The sequence below is a fragment of the Sciurus carolinensis genome, chromosome 13 (assembly GCF_902686445.1).
Source record: "Sciurus carolinensis chromosome 13, mSciCar1.2, whole genome shotgun sequence".
NCBI lineage: Eukaryota > Metazoa > Chordata > Mammalia > Rodentia > Sciuridae > Sciurus > Sciurus carolinensis.
In genome coordinates this window covers 71,872,238-71,892,624 of record NC_062225.1, presented here as the reverse complement: position 1 = coordinate 71,892,624, position 20,387 = coordinate 71,872,238, and the positions used below count along the sequence as shown (strand labels likewise).

Below are 20,387 nucleotides of genomic sequence, written 5' to 3'. Positions count from 1 at the left end.
ACAACCCTCTCTCTCATTCAGACTGCAGCTCATGTGCCACTTCCTCACAGAGATCCTCTCTGACACCTCTATCAAGAACAACATTCTTCTTTATCCCAAACTTTTATCCTGCTTTACCATTCTTCATGACCTTTACACACACACACACACACACACACACACGCACACACACACACACTACCTCCTAAAGAACCAACCATCCTGGTTTGCCCAAGGGGTTCTGGAGTGAACTTTCAGTACTGAAACCTGGAAAATCTCTGGCAAAAGCTAAGATGAATTGATCACCCTATCCATCTCCTTTCACAAAATAAGCCTGATGAGAGAAAGCACTTTATTTTGCTCTCTGTTGTATCCCCAGCACATGATACAGGGCCCAGCATAGAGTAGGTGTTTAATAAATATGTATTGAATGAATGCATGAATAGTTTCCTGTGTCAAATGGCATCAGGTTTAAACTCTCCTACCCAGCATCGTTTCCTTCTGCACCTGGCCTTTCTTATTATTTCACCCAATTTCCTGCTACTTCCTGATGCACAATCTTCTCCACGTATTCCAGTCTCTTTGCTCTTCCACAAACTTCACCAGAAACAATTTCTTCCCATGAAGAGCCCTCCCCTGTCTCTTTCTCCTGAAGCAGTCTCTTTGACCTGCTTTGTTTTGTTTTGCTTTTGAGATTTGCAACAGTAAAAAAAAAAAATGGGGGAGGGATGCATGGGTCCCTATCAGAATTCCCTGGGGCATTGTTTCAAAATACTTGTTCCTCTAACTCCCAATGCTGAGAGTTAGTTATGACATTCTTGGGGGGAGAAGGGGAAATCAAAGATTGGTATTTTGAAAAAAAAAAAGTTCCAGTGTTGATTCTGACAATAAACATACAGTTACTTTAACAGAAAGTCACTGATCCAAATCCTACAATACTTCACAGCCCAGTTTGAATCCTTTTGCAGCATCACTGCTATAAACGCCTTTTCTAATCTTGTGGTCCTCTCCCTCTTTGGAATTCAAAAAAATCTCAGGATCTGATCCACACCCTCAGGCAGTGGTCACACAAGAGCCACTTAAGAATATGGACAAATGAGGATGCTTATGTGTCTGGTCAGGGAGCTCCAGGGATGTGCATGGGGTGGAAAACAGGTGATCCCCATCCTGCCCCTGGAGGTAGTTGAGAGTGACCTCCTCTTCTTCCTTTCCTGAAGACTCTGTCCTACTGCCAGTCACCCACACTCTGCCTGCTCCATTCCTGCTGTGAGTTCATGATGCTTGCCCTCACAGAGCACTACATCCACTGACCCACCTTACCCCCACTCACTGTTTCTCTCTTCCTCTCACAACATTGCCCTAGAGCTGGTTCCTAACTAGCCGAAGCTGACTAGAAACAAGCTAAAGCCTCGGAGGCTTTGTTCCCACATCTGAAAAAGAGAAGAGCCTTGCCGCAGAGCATTTCCAGGAGGCATTCAATGTAATAATGTCACTTAAAATTCCCAGCACACCCCTGTCATCCCAGCAGCTTGGGTGGCTGAGATAGGAAGATTGTAAGTTCAAAGCCAGCCTCACCTCAGTAACTTAGTGAGGCCCTAAGCAACTCAGAGAGACCCTGTCTCTAAATAAAATATTTTTAAGAGGAGAAGCCAGGGATGTGGCTCAGTGGTTAAGTGCCCCTGGATTCAATCCCCAATACCAGGAGAAAAAATATTTCCAGTACATGGCATATCCAGCCTATCAGTGGGCACAGGCCCTCCCAACCAGTGTAGTTTTCTTAACAGTAGCATTGCTATGAAAAGCACCCTAATGGAATCAGAGTTTGTGATTGTACAACTACAATCTCTGGGTGGCTTGTTCAAACCAAGACTAGAATATGAGGGACCAGAGTAACCTTGGGTTAGGCAACTAGGAAGTCACTCTGAGCTGGTGGCACTGTTAAAACATGTGGGGACACAGCAGAAACTTCCTATGTTAATTGTTGATCAAATTGCCCTGGAAATAAAATATTGGGATATGGTTGAACTTGGGATGCCAGATTCCAGAGAATTCCTGGGCAGAGGAGAAAAAGAGGAGGTTCTCACATAGTGTAGTGGCTTTCTAGTAAAAATCTGAAAGCAACAGAGAGATGGAGACAAAGAGATCCAGATTCAAGATCTAGTTTTTCTATTGTCAATTCAGTTTAAAACTTCTAGATATCAACTCCCTCAACTGCAAAGTCAAATGAGATTAAAAGTAATTGCATCCTTTAGATAAAAAGTTCCCAGCACTGGGCTGGAGATATAGCTCTGTTGGTAGAATGATTGCCTTGAAAGCACAAGGCCCTGGGTTCAGTCCCCAGTACCACAAAAAAGAGAAAGAAAGAGAAAAAAAAAAAAAAGTTCCCAGCACAATATGCTCCCCTTTTAACTTCTGTCCTTACGCTCCCTATCCTTTGGTTTGGGAGCCAACTACTACCTAACAACTAAACCCCAGACACCATGACCTGTGCTCAGCCCACCTTGCCTGCAGACTCAGAGGTATCTGAGCATCTTCACTCTTTCATCTGTTAGTTCAAGCTTTGTCTCTCATACAGGGCCCAAGGATGTTTGGGAATTGGAATTGGAATTGTATTCATGCCTATTGCTCAGGGTAGTAAGAAGTAGAGATGAGTTTTCTGCCATATCAAATTAGAATCCTCAATGGATTTTCCCCATAAACTTTGTGTTAATTGGCGGTAAGAGTCCATACCACCATGGATACTTTTCTATGGTTGCATTAAGGATTAAATTGATTTTGCAGACTGATCTGGGAATTTAACCACCATTTGTACCACAGTCTCTGTGGGAAAATATATTCTGTGTTCCAAACAATTGACCTTTTGGACTTGATCCAGTTCCTAACTTGGGGACAGCTTGTACAATATTATGTTACATTTTGAACTTCATTTGTGTGTCTTAGAATAAAAGACTTTTTAGAGCTGGAAGAAACATTGGAGATTGTTGAATAATGGACATATTTTATAGGTATGAAACCAAGACTCAGAAAGACAGACTTGTCTGAGGATATTCAACTACAGTGGTCACCCATTTTGAAGCCAATGCTTTTTGCACTAGCCAAATCATTTGTGGTCATCTTCCCTCATAGTCATTAAACTACTTAAAGGTTGGGAGGTCATGCCTTCTCCAGTACAGATTCAAACACACTAAGTGTTTCATACATACTTAATTGGCCCATTATACACTTCACTTTAGAGGTTTATTCATTATGAGATCTCCTTAAAACAACAAGTACCCACTGGGCATTTTAATTCTTTATTTATAATACACTGGATCTGCTTTATATCAAGATTCAAATAATGTTTCATACATATCCTATTTAAGCAATATTTTCTGTATAAAAGTCCTCACTGGTGTTGGATATAACCCTAACCTAATGCATGTTTTTCACAGCTTACAGATACATCTAGTTTTAGTTTTAGGAGACACATGCCATTAGTTTTAATGTGTTCTTAGTGGGAATCTACTCGTTTTATAGCTACATTAGAAAACTCAATGCTTTTTTATTTTTATTTTTTGTCTGATTTATCAAAACCAGTTAAAACAGAGACTGAGAAAAACATTCAGAGGTAAATGAAAAAGTACATCATACATAATTTGGATACGTTCAATGAGAAGAGAGCAACTGTTATTAGAAACAAAACAGTTAAACTGTTTCATTTGAAACAAGTTTTCACACTGTATCCTTTCTGGGGGGAAACAAACAGTTATTAGTTATTTCCTGGTATCTTGCCTGAAGGATAGGAAGACATTGATAGAAACAATTCCACATCTGTAGATGACATAGTTTCATTGTAACAAAATAGGACTGACCTAAATATACCCTGGCCCTGTACTGTCATTACATGATAAAATGAAGGGCCATAGGACAACACTTCAACTATTAAATGATGTAGTTAAATAGTTGTTATTTGTGGTAGTTATTCAACCAACTTTAATTGCCTTGTAGTTAACAGTTATCTATAGCTAGTTAACTCATTCAACTACTAGGCATTTATTTTGCACTCAGTTGAATGTATAAGAAAGTTAGTTTAAGATTAAATACTCCATTGAAAAATGTGTGTGTGTGTGTGTGTGTGTGTGTTGGGATAAAAGGGAGGATATAGATCAAGGGCAGGGAAAGGGGCATTTGGAAATATTTGCTTTAAAAAATTTGAGCTATAGGCCAGTGTGGTGGCTCACGTCTACAATCCCAGAGTCTCCAGAAGCTGAGGTAGGAGGATTTTGAGCTCCAAGCTGTTGAGTTCAAAGTCAGCCTCAGCTTCTTAGCAAGGCCCTAAGCAACTTAGTGAGATCCTGTCTCTAAATAAAATATTAAAAGGGTTGTGGATATGGCTCAGAGGTTAAGCGCCATGGGTTTACCCCAGTACCAAAATAATAATAATAATAAAATTTAAAAATTGAGCTACAATAACTGAAGACATGTCTTATGACTTAGTTGATAATTTTGGCACTTTGATTATCCTCTTGTATGTGTACTAAAATTAAATCAAAACTAAATCTTAAGGAAAAAATCTTGACCCTGACCAGGTATACCACATGAACCTGGCATTGTATTGAGAGGGGCGATCTCCTACTAATGTTGACAGATCCAAATTTGATGTTTTAATTTCCTTGAATTGAGCTGACTACAAAAGCTTTTGACATTTGACGAAAGGAAGGGCTATCCTCCAGGTATACCTAATAAAATTTAAACTTAATGTGACTCAAGACTTTATTAAAGACTTGATGGAAAGGATTTCTATTGACGGAAAGACAGACTAAATGTTGACAACTCACTTAAAACCTGTCTTGGATTAAGCCAGGGTAGCAAAGAGCTCACATATCACAACCTCCACATGTTGCTACTATTCCTACTCAGTTTCACGCAATATTGGTGATTGACCAATATTGAGTGGCATAAAAGAAAAGCATCCCAATGAAAGTCTTTGCTGTGTTTAATGTAAGGAGTCACAGGCTGCTGTCCATTGTGTTCCAAAGTGCCTTCTTCGAGGACAAATCCATAGGGACATGGCTCTGCTCTCAACAACGTGATTGCTGGGTTTCTCTAAGTACTGTTTTTTGTTTTTTTCTAATGAACACTAGGGTGTCCCAGACATTACCTACTAGTAAGTAAAAATAAGGGCATGATTTTATTAAGATCCCCCCAAGTTATGAAGCCCTAGGCCCCTTTCAACCAGGAAGTCCAAATAAAATGCAGGAGTTTACCTTCACAGACATTTTTGGAATTACCCCAGTATATTGACATGTGACAGAGATGTCTCCCTAGGCCTAATGATGTGCTGATAAATATTCAAGGACCATTATTCAGAAATAAGACAGAAAAGTAACTATCTATGACTGGTGAGATTATAGGTGATTTTTATATTTTTTCCTTCATTTTCCAAATTTCTTCCAATAAATACATCTTTGCTCTGACAAAAAAAAGAGGGGGGCGGGTACCTACTCTAGAGGCAAATCTGACCTGAACTGACATGAGGTTAATTTTTGTCTTTGTTTTACATAATGTAAATATTCATGAGATTTGGGGGGAGGGTAACAGGGATTGAACTCAGGGGTACTCAACCACTGAGCCACATTCCCACCCTATTTTGTATTTTATTTTGAGACGGGGTCTCACTAAATTGCTAAGGGACTCACTAAGTCACTAAGGCTAGATTTGAACTTTTGATCTTCCTGCCTCAACCTTCCAAGTTACTGGAATTACCAGTGTGCACCACCACACCTGGCTCTTGAACTTATTTTTAATTTACTCTGCTGCATACATTTATGTAAGCTACCTTGAATCCTTTCTTCTGGGATGAAGTTGGGTATGAATAAATATACAACAAAGAATATAGAGTGGTGATGAGCCATTTCTTTATACCTTAAGGCCCAAAATGAACTGGTGGTAATTGCAGAGTCTGTGAAATCTACTCCAGACAGAACACGGTTATGACTGGTTGACTGTTTTAACTTTACACACAGAAAGGGACTATATGACAAACCTTAAGAGTGCAGATGCTGGCACTAGATGTCTGGGTTTGAATCCTAGCTCTGCGCCTTATTTGTGTGATTGGGAGCTAGGTAGGTGGATTAACCCCAGTCACAAAATAAAAATAATGGTACCTGTAAGGGCTGTGTAAGGATTAAATGAGATAACACATGTTATCTCCTTTAAAACAGTGCCAGAGTACAAACATAAATCTCAGTAAATGTTAATTGTTGTTAGTGATACATGAAAGGAAGGAGCCCTGCCTTGAGCTTGGGGCAGGGTTATGTCCGAGTTTAAGAAAAACACCCAAGGAATGGGTCAAGGCCATTCATCTGACCAGTTGCCAAAGCAGGCTAAATACAGTTGCTTGCCTAGATCCTTTAGATGGATACTTTTTCTCCTGTCTTTTTAGAGGCAGTATTATGTGATGGAAGGAAAGTTGAGCAACTAACCTTCCCTAGATCCCATGTTTCTTCTTCTATGTGACAAGAGATTTGGTGGGGGCTGCAGGCACAAAGATAAATGTGTTTTTCGCCTCTGGGAGTTGAGTGAGTGTGGGAGATAAATGCTTAAATAATGACAAGATAGGAAGATTAAGCAATAAAACACAGGCATGAACAGAAAGGCACGGTGGAAAAATGGTATCCTCAGAGTGAATATGGTTGTAAAGTGTGATGCACGCGCTAATGAGAACATAGAAAAGAGTACCCATGTATATTTTTACTACTGATGATTCTTCCAGGGTCCACTTTAATGCTTGTTTCATCCAGGAACACCTGGGGAACTAGTCTTGTAGAAGAGTGGGTTATAAAACCCCTTGTTTACTAAGTCAAACTTTTTCAGCAGAGTAGCCCCTTCATGCTTACACACATCTGGGGTTCAAATTGCAGTCCATGTTTCCTGGTTAACGGAAACGTGAGAAATTTCTCGCAAAAGCAGAGAATGACGAAAAGAAAAGAAAACGAAGGCGGAAGGGTCAACAACCACTCTGCCTGCAAAGCGATCGCGCCCGGGGGTGCAGCGAAGGGGGAAAGTCAGCTCTGCCTACGAGTCCTCTGCGCAATGGGACCTTCCTCGGCTATGCTAACCGGTATCCCTTCCCGCGCCTGCGCCGCCCGGGCGATTCGGCGCAGTGGACGTGTAAAAAGGAGGGCCACGCACCTCCGCTCAGTCGACAACGGCGGGCGAACCGCGTCCCCTGCGACTGCGCGAAGGCCTGGGAGGGGTGGGGAGTGCGAGGGAGCGCGCGGCGCGCCTGCGCGGAGGGCGGCGTGGCGCGGCGGCGGGCAAGGGCCGTAGGGAGTGAGTGGCGCTGCGGGTGGGGCCGTCGGCGGCGCTGGTGAGCTTTGCGGAGCTGGGCGGTGCCGAGGAGGAGGAGGTGGCGGCCTGGGTCTGACGCGGCCGGGTTCGTGGGGGCCCTGCTTGTTTATTTATTTATTTATTGTGGGTGCCTCCGAGTGTGCGCGCGCTCTCGCTGCTCGGCGGGGAGGGGGTGGGGGGAGGGCCCGGGAAAAGGGGGAGTTGGAGCCGGGGTCGAAACGCCGCGTGACTTGTAGGTGAGAGAACACCGAGCCCGTCGCCGCAGCCTCTGCCGCCGAGAAGCCCTTGTTCCCGCTGCCGGGAAGGAGAGCTGGTGCCGACAAGATGGCGGACGGGGAGCTGAACGTGGACAGCCTCATCACCCGCCTGCTGGAGGGTGAGTGCGGGCGCCCGGCATCCCTCGCTGCCCTCGCCGCGAAGCCGGAGGGGCTCCTGCCCGCCCGGGCATCAGTCCCCGGGAGGGCGGCGGGGCGGGCGGGCGAGGAAGGGGGGATGAGGCCGGGGGGCGCGGGCGGGCGGCCTCTGGAGCGGCCGGGCGAGAGGGGCCGGGCCCTGGGACCGAGGCCGACGAGCCCATCTGCGGAGACAGCCTGGGGAAAGGGCCTCGGGGCTCCCGGGGCCGTCGTGCTAGCCTCCGGTGACCCTTCCAAGGAGGGGGCGAGGGTGCCTGCCGCTGGGCATTGTGTGTCCCTGGAATGTGTATTTCTTCTCTGTTCTCTTTGTGCGTTGCCCTTGGTTGCCTCCGATTGTCGTTCCGGGAGTAGATTTTCTAAAAATCCTCCTCTCCGGTAGGACTGTTTCATCTGCTCTGCATTTTTACACGATGCGCTAGAACGGACTCTTCTTTAAGGAAAGGATCGAATTAGCGGGAGTTTACCGACAGTTTATTATTCGGCGTGGGAAAAAAAGTGAAACAATGTTGATCGGGTTGAAGATACATGTTAAGAAAGGGGAAACATAGAGATACGTTTGTTTAAGCAATTGACTTAGGGATTTGAACGTTTAAGAGGTTTGAACGGAGTTTGATTTCTGTACAAACTTAGTGAAGGTCTGTTGTAAAGCCTCTCATGGGTTGAGAAGGTATTTGCATACAAGTCTTCGCAACATTTAAAGTTTTCAGGGCCCTGGTGTTTTTGATTAGTTATGTGTTAGAACATAGGGGGAAAGGGAAGAGGTGGAAAGGCCAGTTGTATCGATTCGTCTCAGGATTTTATGCGAAGTTAAACGCAGTCTTCTGCCAAAGGGTCCCTTTACCCTAAAATTTGTATGGTCATTGTTTTGTATATAGGAAAGAATTTAAGTCTTTTAAAATAGAGTCCTCTTTGTCAAGACATCTTCCAAGGATTGCTTGGAAGGTAAATGTTTACTATAGCGAAGCAGTATGTACTTACATTTGGAAAATCATCAAAGAAGAGTGTATGACTTTGGGGGAGGTACTAAGTTCCTTTTTACAACTAAAGCGTTGATATCTAAAATTTTTGAACATCGTTTCGTGTGTATCCCTTGAGTAACTAAATTGATATATTCACCCCAGATGTGAAAGCGTTCCAGCAGTCTGCAGAATGAATAGGAAGCAAAAGTTTTACTAGGAACGCTTATTTACCTTTTCTTTTACTATGAAGTTATTCTTGGGAGGCCCCCTGGTGCTTGCAGTCAGTGTTCACTAAAGACTTTGTAGTCTTTCACAGATGTGAATGTGTTTGTTTTGTTTAGCTTTTTTGGGGGGATTGTACTTTGCATTGCCCTATGAGGAAATTACACTTACTTTTAAATTTTTGTATCTTGTTAGTCTTCAGAGTTTATCTTGGCCATCATTTTTATATATTTTAAACTGCTGGTAAATTTAAATGTTTAAAAAATCTGATATTTGTATGAACTTACTTTTTTATTTTCCATATACATACACTTATAGGCATAAAACAGTAAATTTGTGTTAAAATGTGCTCAATCTAGAACCTTTCAAGTCAGACAAATGTACCTTTTTATGACTGCATATCCTTAAGTAATTTCACTAGTGGGGGTTGAGGTTATGGGGCGGAGGGGGGGTGGGACACATGGGAAAGTAGCCTGGGTGATTTCATTGTGAATCCAGCTTACATGTTTGGTTCAGGTTTTGGGTAATCTTTCCATTTTGTTGCAAGAACTCTAGTCCAGATGTATTTTCCTGGTTTAATTTAGCAAAGTGTTTATTGAACTCCACTGTGCCAGGCACAAGGAATCCAAAGATAAGACACAGTCTCCTCATTCAAGGAGATCCCAGTCTAAGTAAGTAATGTTTCGACTTTTCCCAGCCTCTTTGTTTCTATGTTCAGTGTACCATTAGTGAAGTTGCATTACTTCTTAATCCTGCAGAGGCATATTTAGTTTGACAGTGCCTCCCTGAGATTCTTAAGTATTACAGGTTCCTCCCCACCTTCCCAAATCTAGATCATCTAAGGACTTGCCCAGAGCAGGTTTGGATTTTCTTGCAATTATTTTTAGGCTTCAAAGAAAAAAAAATTTTGTCTACCTTGGTTTTCAGTAATGATATGTGCTAATTAAATTTAACTCAGATTCAAGTGATGGTATTTTATAAAGCTGCCTAGAGCAAAATAGCTATGGTTAGATTTTTTTGTTAAATGAAAGTGTGACCAACAAAAGATACATAATTACAGTTAAGAATACATTTCAAGAGTTTTATAGTGTCAAGTGACTGCAGTTAATGAGGTTACATTGTATTCTTGAAAAACAGTGAATGTGTGCCCTCACCACAAATATAACCATGTTAGGTAGACCTTTGTGAATTAACTAGATTTAAACACTCTACTGTGTATATATGTGTGTGTGTGTGTATACACACATATACATACACACTTTAAAACATTACTTTGTGCACAATAAAAACATATTGTTATTTGTCAATTTAAAAAATTGACTGGAATTTCTCCACAATAAGGAAAAAAAATTCAGCAGGACCTGATCTCATTTTAAAATGCTTTTTGTAGTTCCATAATATATTCCTGATTCTTCTTTTTTATGTTTGTTGTTATTGTTTTTGTGAGGGATTTGTTGTTGTTTTGGTTTGGTTTTGGTATGGGGGATTGAACCCAGGGGCACTTTACCACTGAGCTACATCACCAGCCCCCCCCCCTTTTTTTTTTTGGAAACAGCGTCTGGACAAGTTGCTTAGGGGCTCCATAAGTTGCTGAGGCTTGGCCTTGAACTTGGGACAGTCCTCCTGCCTCAGTCCCCAGAGTTGCTGGGATTACAGGCGTGCACCACCACCTCTGACTCTTCTTTCTTTTTTACTATATCGAATTGCCAATCAGGTGTACACAGTTTTAGTAACTACATTTTATGAGCTACTTTGCTTTTTCTCTTTTGGTTGGTCATATTATCTAATCAGAGAACCTTTTGGACATTTTAATAAATTTATGCTATTTAATGTAAAACAATAATACTGGTTATTTGGACAGTACATGATTCTTTAGTATATTTTCTTGAGTTAAATTTTACTTAGAACTAAAAGCCAAAGACTTCTACCACTTAATCCCCTGCTACCACATTCCTGTAGCTTACCGTAGTGCCCTTGACTAAATTGAAACTTCTTTGTATGGTAACCCAGAAAACCCAGTAAAAGCTTTTTATTCAGATTAGCTCTTCACTGAGGAGTTAGGGTGAGAGTGGGAGTACAGCAGAATCACCTGGGGGACTTAGTTCAAACTATAAATGCTGAATTTATTTTGGGGGAAGGGAAATGGGATGAGTAGAATCTGATGCATTTGGGAGGAGGTTAGTATGTTAAACTGCTGCTGGGTGGTTGAGATAGTGCCATCTCTGTTGCCAACCACAGACATGATCCAAGTATTTAAAAACTAAGCTGTGCTAGTTGATAACTTGTCTATTATGCATCATGCCTTCAGTATTACATATGAAACCATGTATTTGGGATTTGCCTTTTTCCAAATTATGATAGTAAGCATTCTTACTGTAGAAAACTTGGGAAATTGAAAAGTATAAAAGGGAGGAAAGATCCCCATAATTCCACAATCCAAAGATATTCCTTGTAGTACATCATGAATGTTTTTCCTTGTCATTGAGATGTCTTCAGCAGTATCTCAAAAGTAATTAGTCTGTGATAGACTAGCTTTCTTAAGGTTTTTTGTTGTTTGGGGTTTTTTGCCACAAAAAACAAGCCCAAACGAAAGCTTGTACAGAGGCTTTATGTACTACCAGTTGTTGAATAGTAACACTACATAAACCTACATAGTAAAAAAATGTGTCTCTATTTGGACCCACTAATAGCTTTATGAAACCCTTGGAATACGTTTGTTCTTTTTTTTTTCCCATTTTGTTTTGACCTATCAGCTATCTGAATTTGTGGAACTGCTGTGGTTGAATGTGTATCTTCTTTCCTTCCTTGTGGATCACATAATCTTAAGATTTAGTTAGGCTGACAAACTAAGCAAGTAGGAAATTTTCTCTTGGTGTCTTTTTAAAGGTTAAAAAAAGGAATGGATTTGCAAAATGAAATAGATAAATGAAACCACATTAAAGACCCCTCCTTTTTAAATGGCAGCTTTGTTGAGATATAATTCATGTACCACATAGTTTGCCTATTTGAAGTGTGTAATTCAGTGGGTTTTTAGTATATCCACAGAGTTGTACATCTGGCATCATAATCAGGTTTAGAACTTTCTCTGTCTCTCACTCTCTCCCCGCCCCCCACCCCCCCCCCCCCACACACACGCACACACACACACACCCTATTCCCAGAAATAGACATTCCCATTTTCCTTTTATCCCTTTCCCCCACAGCCCTAGGCAACCACGAATCAACTTTCTGTCTCACTGAATTCTGGACATTTTATATAAATGAAATCATACAACGTGGTCTTCTGTGACTTTTTTAAAAATGTTTTGAAATTTCATATGTGTTATAATAACATGTATCAGCATTTTATTCTTTTTATAGCTAAATGATATGTGAACATACACCGTTTATCAGTTGATGAACATTTGAGTTGTTTTCCCTTTGGCCTATTGTGAAAATGTTGCCCTCAGCATGCTTTTGTGTGAACTTATGTTTTCAGCTTCCTTGTATACATAGTTAGGAATGAAATTGCTGAGTCATATGCTAACTAGCATTTGAAGAACTAACGCCTGTATGGATTGAATTGTTTAATTCTGACTGAGGAAGTGCTAGTTGCTCCTGGCAACCTCTGCTTCCACAGTGAAAGTTGTATATAAATCTGAGGCAAGAGTTAGTAGAAAAGAGCAGGTTGGAGACTCAAAAGGATCACCTGAAGGATAGTTTGTTTCATCACTTGATTCTTCTGAATGAGAGACTAGATAACTGATTCATAGATTAGGGAGTTCCACCCATCTGGTTAATAGTTCCAGCAAGTGAGAGAATCTGACAGTTTGAAGAAGTAGCCCAGAAATGTTTTTATTTTGTGATTTGAATGTAGAACCAGAGCTTTTCTGGATGGTGTCTTAAGTCCAAGATAAGGATTCATGGGAATTTAGAGATCTATTTAAATTTGAGACAGTATTGTATTAAGATTTAGGATTAGTGAGGAAGATAGTAAATTGCATCTAGTAGGTTTTTTTCATTTTATATTTTATATTCCACTTCGCTTTTATCATTTAAAAGACTATACATTTCAATGGTGTGTATTCTCAGTTATATCAGCCATAAAATAAGTATAGAGAAATGGTAAGATACTTTAAAATATTGACTAAAATCTTAGTGTTTCTGAAACCAAGAATAATCCTGGAAGTGTGGGATAGGGAGAGGCAAGGGGAAGAAATGGTTTGTAAATATCAGCGAGCTTGACAGCGGTTTGGTGGGATGGTGGATGGGGACTCCCAGTTGAGTTTTCTGTGATTTAATTTTCATTGGATACAAATTTATACCATTAGGTAGAGACTCTTGTCTCACTAGCAACTGTAAATAAAAGGCTTATCTTCCTGGAAAATAGAAAATTGATGACAGTAGGAGGGAAAAAAGGTCAAGATCACAACTCTTCATTTTCTTCCTACACCACTCCCCTTATTCCCATGATTAAATTGGGTTCTCAAAAGTCATGGCTATTAGTGGGTAAAATGTAATCTTTACACCTCATTCTTTGAAGTATACCATCTAACAGCGTTTTCATCAGATTGATAAGATGAAGATACTTTAATGGAGACAAAACCATTCTGCTTCTAGAGGTAGAAAGACCAAAAAGAAACTTATTCTGAAGTTAAGTATAAATAACTAGTAGCTAGTGTTTTCCTGGTTTGATGTAAGAAATCAATCTTTGGGTCTAGTTGGGTACTTGTCGTGTAGTAGGGAAAAGGCAGTGGTGACCTTATTCTGCTTCTGCATTGTTGGCGTTTGGTGTAGAGTGATTCATGAGGGTATGTGTAACCTTCCTGAAATTCACTGGCCTTAAGGCCCTCCATTCTCAAATTTACCTGCATTTATTCAAGGACAAGTATAAGTATTAGGTTATGTGCTTAACCTAATGGGTTATACCTTTCATTCTTGATGCATGCCCACACTGTGTAATTGGAGGTTTTGACACAGCTTATTTCACTATGAAGGAATTTTATTCCAAACATGTTAATCAGAATATCCCTTAGTAACAGAAGTTCCCATCTGGTCAGTTACAGTTGACTAATATACTTTCTTTTAGTACTTGTCCAATACCATTTCCATTTCCCCTGGTCTTATTTCTTATTTTCAAGATTAAGAGAAATCAAAAAAGTTAACTTGTCAAAATAAATTTAAGAATATCTGGTATTACATAGCTTTCTCTGATTTTATATCTAACAGTAATAATAGTTCAGTATAAAATTTTAAACAGTAAATTGAAAAGGAACCTTCATAGGTACTTCATATATGTTGTAATATAACTAAACGATGTGTATGTTGTTTGATTATCAGATAATGGAGCCAAAGTAGTGAGAGAAATGACCAAATTTCTGAGTGAGAAACTTGGAAATCATCAGAAAATAAGGTCTAAAGTAGATGATGGAAGGTAACAGATTTTGTGAGTGTCAGACCCCAACTGCAATAGTTATGTGAATCCCAAATGATAACCAGATGTTTACTCAATTAAATGCTTATCCAAGAAATATCAGGAAGTTTTGATGCAGTGGGGAAACCATGTTGTATAAGGTTAAGGATACAGGTTTTACATGTACCTTAATTTCAGCTCTGCTCCAGTTTCTTCTGCGTATTGGGGATAATAGTAGGTACCTAGTTTATAATGTATATGTTAAGATTAAACTGGTAAGTCACTTCAAACAATTCTTGGCACATAAGAAGTTAGAAAATGTTCATTATTATTGCTTAGTACAAACCTGAGCTAATAGGTAATAGAGAACTCTTGATGATGCTGAGTTTTATACCTTGCCTATACAGTACTAATTTTTGAGAAGGCAATTTCTGAGTACCGATTAATGTGTCTTTTCACTTGTGTTCATAGCATACAACCACAATTCCCATATGTATGTATACATGTATAGAATTTTCTTTCCCATTAAATCATATCCCATAACGTACAATCTGATCTGTCATTCCAGTTTTGGCGCTGAACAGGGAGAGTTATTTCTGGGCAGAATAAAATGATGCAAAGTTCTTTTAGAAGCTGTGTTAAATAACTTTTCTTTTTTAATCCTGGGGTTTGAACTCAGGAGAGCTATATCCCCAGTTTTTTTATTTTTATTATTTTTATTTTTAATTTTGAGACAGAATCTAAGTTGTTGAGGTTGGCTTCTAACTTGCAGTCCTCCTGCCTCAGCCTTTCAAGTTGCTGGAATTACGCATGTGCCTGGCTTGTAACTTTTTTTTTTGACTAGGGACTAGGTCATTAGATCTCAAACTTGGGACTCCTTTACACTTAGCTTCCCCATACTTTTTAGAAATATTGAAGACAGAAGCTTTTATTTACCAATAACTCACATAAATTAAAAATTTATAAATATCTACTCTTCATTTAAAGTAATAATAACCTGAGATATTTTAGCATAAAGTTTCATGAAAAAATATTTATTAAAACAAAAATAAAAGTGAGAAGAGTGCTGTCATTTTATATTTATGCAAATCTTCAGTGTCCTTTTACATAGAAGACAACTGAATTCTCCAGGCTAATTTGAGACTGTTTGGTTGAGTATGTTAAGAAAATCTGCATTAATAAAAATGTAATTGGAAAAAGTAGCATTTTAGTAGCTTTTCTAGATAATTATGGATATTGTTTGATATTGTATCAAAAATCAGCAAGTGGTAGTTTTTAAAGGTTAGTTGTAAGATGAATCTGAAATGATTATCAGTGAATCTTTTTCTCTATACATTGAAGCCCATTGATCTTGTACTTTAAATGAATCTCATAACATACGTTAGTCATTTGGAAATTGGTTCCACTGAATTGTGTAGATTTCCAAATGTTGACACATCTTGTACAATGTTAACCTTTTAAAATCTCAAGTTTTCAGTTCACATATTTTAGTGAAATTAACACAGGTGCATTAAAATAAGTTGCAAATCATAATCTAGAGCTTATGTATCTCTTATATTTTCATATATATACATATGGAAATATATTTTTGAGGGATTTTATCATTCACCTATTTTTCTTAAAAGAATAGAACTTTAAAAACAGTATTTATTTCAAAAATTACTGTAAGTGGTATGTTTATTGCTCAGTTTAAGTTTTTATCGGTGTCCCACATCTGGGACTATAGGACTTAATGGATTTTTAAAAATTACATTTGTTAATACTATAACACAATCTCATGAGAACAGTACATAAGTATGGAAAAGCCATCAGATTCATGGTGCTGGATGCAAATATTCCTAATTTTTACTTTGAAGCTTTCAGTTTTATCCTTGGCAACAAATTCCATCTATTATTTTCTTTGAAATGACAGATCGAGTTTGTTTTTTTTTTTTAAGAGTATCTTTGAGTAACTGTAGTTTTATCCGTTGTGCTTTTCATTAAAAAGTGTTTAGTGACAAACATAAGGCCCTGTGTTTAATTCCCAGTATTTGGGGGGAAAAGTGTTCTGTTAAAAAAAAAAAAGTAACTTGATCATCTTAGAACTAAAACAGTCTTGCAAGTGTTTTTTGAGACTTCACAACAACCAGTGTGTTACGGTATGTAGTAGTGCTTTTTGTGGGTACTTTCCATTTTATCATATAGAATATGAAAAAGACATATATTCATGAGTTAAGGTTTAATAAAGTCAATTTTTACTTCATTAAGGGCATTGTTGGTTTAACTAACCTTTGTGTTTCTTTGTTAAGTGCATTGCAGTGAACAGTACACAGTGACTGTAAATGCTGTTTGGTGCCTTTGACGTGGTGTATGTTGAGATGCCAGTGATTTTACCACTATTGCTTTCACACCATCATTGCAGATGCCAATACCATGAAAAAGCAGCTCATGTTTGGAGAACCACAGAGCTAAGATATTCCTTGGTTTTCTAAAATGTCCAGGGCTCACCTCTCTGTTTTCTTATTTACTCTTTTATTATTATACCAGCTTTTTTTTTTTTTTTAATCATTGTGTTTGGAATGATTATTTATTTATGCTGAATCATGAACTCCTTTGAGAATCCATGAAAGTCATGGGCCTTCTCAAAAATATTCATGTACATGTACAATGTTACAGATGTTCGGCATACTATGCAGTTTGTCAGGCAGGCTCAGGATGAATTGAAAATATGGCAACTGCCTAATTCTTGAACTTAAAACCAAAATTCCACATTTTTACTAGTTCTAAAAATTTTTTTCCTGGTACCAGGGATGAACCCAAAGGGTGCTTGACCGCTGAACTACATCCCCAACCCTTTTTTATTTTTAGACAGGGTCTCGTTAAGTTGCCAAAGCTGGCTTCAAACCTGTCCTCCTCCTGCCTTAGTTTCCTGTGCCACTAGGATTATATAGGCATGTACTACTGTGCCTGGTTAGTTGTGTTTGTGTTTGTGTTTTGTTTTGTTTTTTTTTTAAGTTGTGAATGGACACAATTCCTTTATTTTATTCATTTTAAGTGGTGCTGAGAATGGAACCCAATGACTCACATGTGAGGCAAGTGCTCTATCACTGAGCCACAATCCTAACCCTGTAAAATTTTAATTTTCTTTTTGTTGCTTATAGACTTTTATGCTACACATGGAGAAATTGACCCCACAAATTTAGAAAAATCTAGATTTGACTGTCATCGATTAGTATATAACCTTGAATGAACAGCGCGGGGGGGGGGGGGCACTTAGAGTAAAAGGAAATTAAAAATCAGTGGTTAATGAAGATTACTAAGATTTCATGAGGCAGACATGTATAGGTGGAAGAATTAGGGTTTGGTTTTTTTCTTTTTTTCTTTTTTTTTCCTTTTTTCTCGCCATCCTTCCTATTTTAGAGAAAATAATTCTAAGTAAGAACCTGTTGGAGAAAGTACAGATAATTAGTGAAAGGTAACATTATAGTGTGCATTCAACACTCAGCATATATCACACACCTTTTGTAATTTAAAAAGCAAGCCTACATTGGAAAGTTTTTTTATGCAAATAAAGTTGGAATATAATGGTTGAGTACAATTTTTTGTAATATGTTAAAAAATGGAATTCTTTGGACAAGGATCATATTTTGCTTAATTTAGGTTCAAGTTAGTGTTCTCCATCCAAATTGCAAGTGTTATTCAGATAGTGATTTGTAATGAGATTTTATGCATTTCATCTTGAAAGATGTCTTCACACAGATTAAAACTACCCAATACTACTATTAGTCTATGAGCATGATTTTAGTCGAGCATATTCATCACTTACAAAGCATTTATAGAATTCTCTTGATATTTGCCATTTAACATGTCATTACTTTGAGATTAATTACTTCCAAAATCTGCACAGATTTTGATGTCCAAAATTTATTTTGCACTTGAATGGAGGTTTGAAGGATGCCATATTTTGAGCATAGAAAATATACTGCAATTTTGTGTGGGAATAAAGATCTCACTTGTTACAACTTTTGGCAGCAGGGGAACTGTAAAAAGCAGCTTGTTTGTGATTCAAACAGGATTAGTTGTTCTCAAATGACTTTTACCACAGTGTATATTTACAAAAAGGGTGGGGTTTTTTCTTATATTTCAGGGTTGAATTTATTAAGAAATATTATCAGGTTTGTGGCTAAATCTAATTCCTAAAACCATTCTGATTGGTAATAATGAAGATAATTCTTACCATTCACAGAAATTTCATTTTAAACCCTGAGTTAAAAAAAAAAAAAAAAAGTCACAACAAAGCTATCAATGAAGTTAACTGTCAGTTCTACTGGTATAATACATGATAGATTAAGATACTTTTCTACAGAATAACTGCACCATAGCCTTTAAGCACCCAATATTATCACAAGTTAAAATTGTCAAACTAAGTCTTTTTATGCTCCATGTATATTTATACCACTATTGGTTAATAACATGTCTTGGAAAATCACACTTCAGGTTGTACTAAATTTTCTCAGCTTCTTTGAAAATATCCTTGCCTGTAGTTGTGTTCCACACAGGCTATTCTTTAAAAGCTAACTTTTCAGCCACTTCAAAGTCAGCATTGGCTTGACTCCTTACATAAACAGAAGTATTGATGATATTTGTCATTTATTCAAGAACCAAGGAAAACTGCTCAAAATCATCTGTCTTGTTTTTAAGCTCTTACTGCTCCTAATGTCTTCCAGTTTTCAATTACTATTCTTACAGAAAGGCTAATAATAGTCCTTAAAATTTATTGTCTCAAATTTCTTTGATTTTCAAATGAAACACAATTTAATTAACCCACCATTGGTAAAATGGCTTTTCCTCACTTGGCTAACAGATGAGTCAGTTGGAAGCTTCGGTAACTTTTTTTTTTTTTTTTTTAATGAAGAAATTCTGTGATGAACCAAATAAATGCCTGATTTTATTCAAATAACAAAATTAATTCCATTCTTAAGCTCAACATTCAGAGTCCACTTTAATCACATTGAGTATACATTGTTAATAAAAGTAAAATAAAATACCATGGTATAACAATAAGCACAACACTTCATGCTATCAAGGTTTAGTGGTATCTCTGTAATATGTGGTACTCTGAAAAGTAATGCCACATGTGGTTCCTATTGCAGCTGCTCAACTCTGCTGGTAGCATGGTAGCTCATTGATAATACATAAAACAAATGAGAGTGGTTTTGTTTCAGTAAAACATGCTTTATGGACATTGAAGTTTGAATTTCATGTATTTTTAAGAACTTTTCATTATACAATTTTTATGTATAACAAAGTATTGTTCTTTCATTTTGCATTTCCCCAATCATTTGAAAAATGTGTATTCTTAGGTCACAGGCCAGTCCAAAATCCTTAATGGACCAGATTTGGCCTCAGGCCTTAGTTTACTAAACTATGGTGTAGTTTTTCCACCATTCTTATGTGAACATGTTGTGTAGAGAGACTGGGCTAGGGAAGGAAGAAAGAAGTCTGGGGCTGCTAAAGTAGTTCAAACTTAAGTCCAGGAGACAAGGGACTAACACACAAACTAACCTCAAACTCTCAATTAGACCAGGTAGAGTGGCACACACCAGTAATCTTAGCAACTCGGGAGGCTGAGGCAGGAGGAAGGCAAGTTTGAGACCAGCCTTTGCAACTCAGTGTCCTGTCTCAGAATTTTAAAAAAAATTTGAAAGACTGAGATGTAGCCAGTGGTAGGGCACCTCTGGGTTCAGTTCCCAGTCCCAAAGAGAGGAAAAACCTTTCGTCCTTTAAAGTCATTAGCTGACTTCAAAGGTACACTTGTATAAGAGAAGATTATAAGAAACCCAGCAGAAGATAGTAGCTGGGAAACCAAAGATCTGAACAATTACCTCACCATTCTTCTAGTGCCAGAGAGGCAAATGTTCAAGACTTACACCAAGTTAGAAGACCCTTGTTACATCCCAAGTTTTCCATTGAGACTCTATCACGGCCACTTTCTAAGATTGTAGGCAGAACTGAAATAGAACATCTCTCAAGAAAATGTGGGTGAGTTGCTGCTACTTTGCTAAAACGAAACAACTCTCTTTGGAGGAAGATGTCACCTAGAATTTTTGC

At 38.4% G+C, this 20,387-nt stretch overlaps 1 protein-coding gene across 2 annotated transcripts in view; it reads left to right on the top strand.

Moving 5' to 3' along the window:
- Window positions 1–7,219: 7,219 nt before the first annotated feature.
- Window positions 7,220–20,387, top strand: part of Ppp1cb (protein phosphatase 1 catalytic subunit beta) — a 39,948-nt gene continuing 26,780 nt past the window's right edge. Inside the window, exons 1-2 of one of the 2 annotated variants that reach the window (XM_047522335.1) lie at window positions 7,220–7,330; window positions 7,548–7,687. In XM_047522335.1, the coding sequence (XP_047378291.1) occupies window positions 7,636–7,687 (52 nt within the window). In that variant the 5' untranslated portion in view covers window positions 7,220–7,330; window positions 7,548–7,635. Of the gene's footprint in view, window positions 7,397–7,547; window positions 7,688–20,387 lie in introns of both variants that reach the window. The other variant, XM_047522334.1, reaches the window with a different exon arrangement.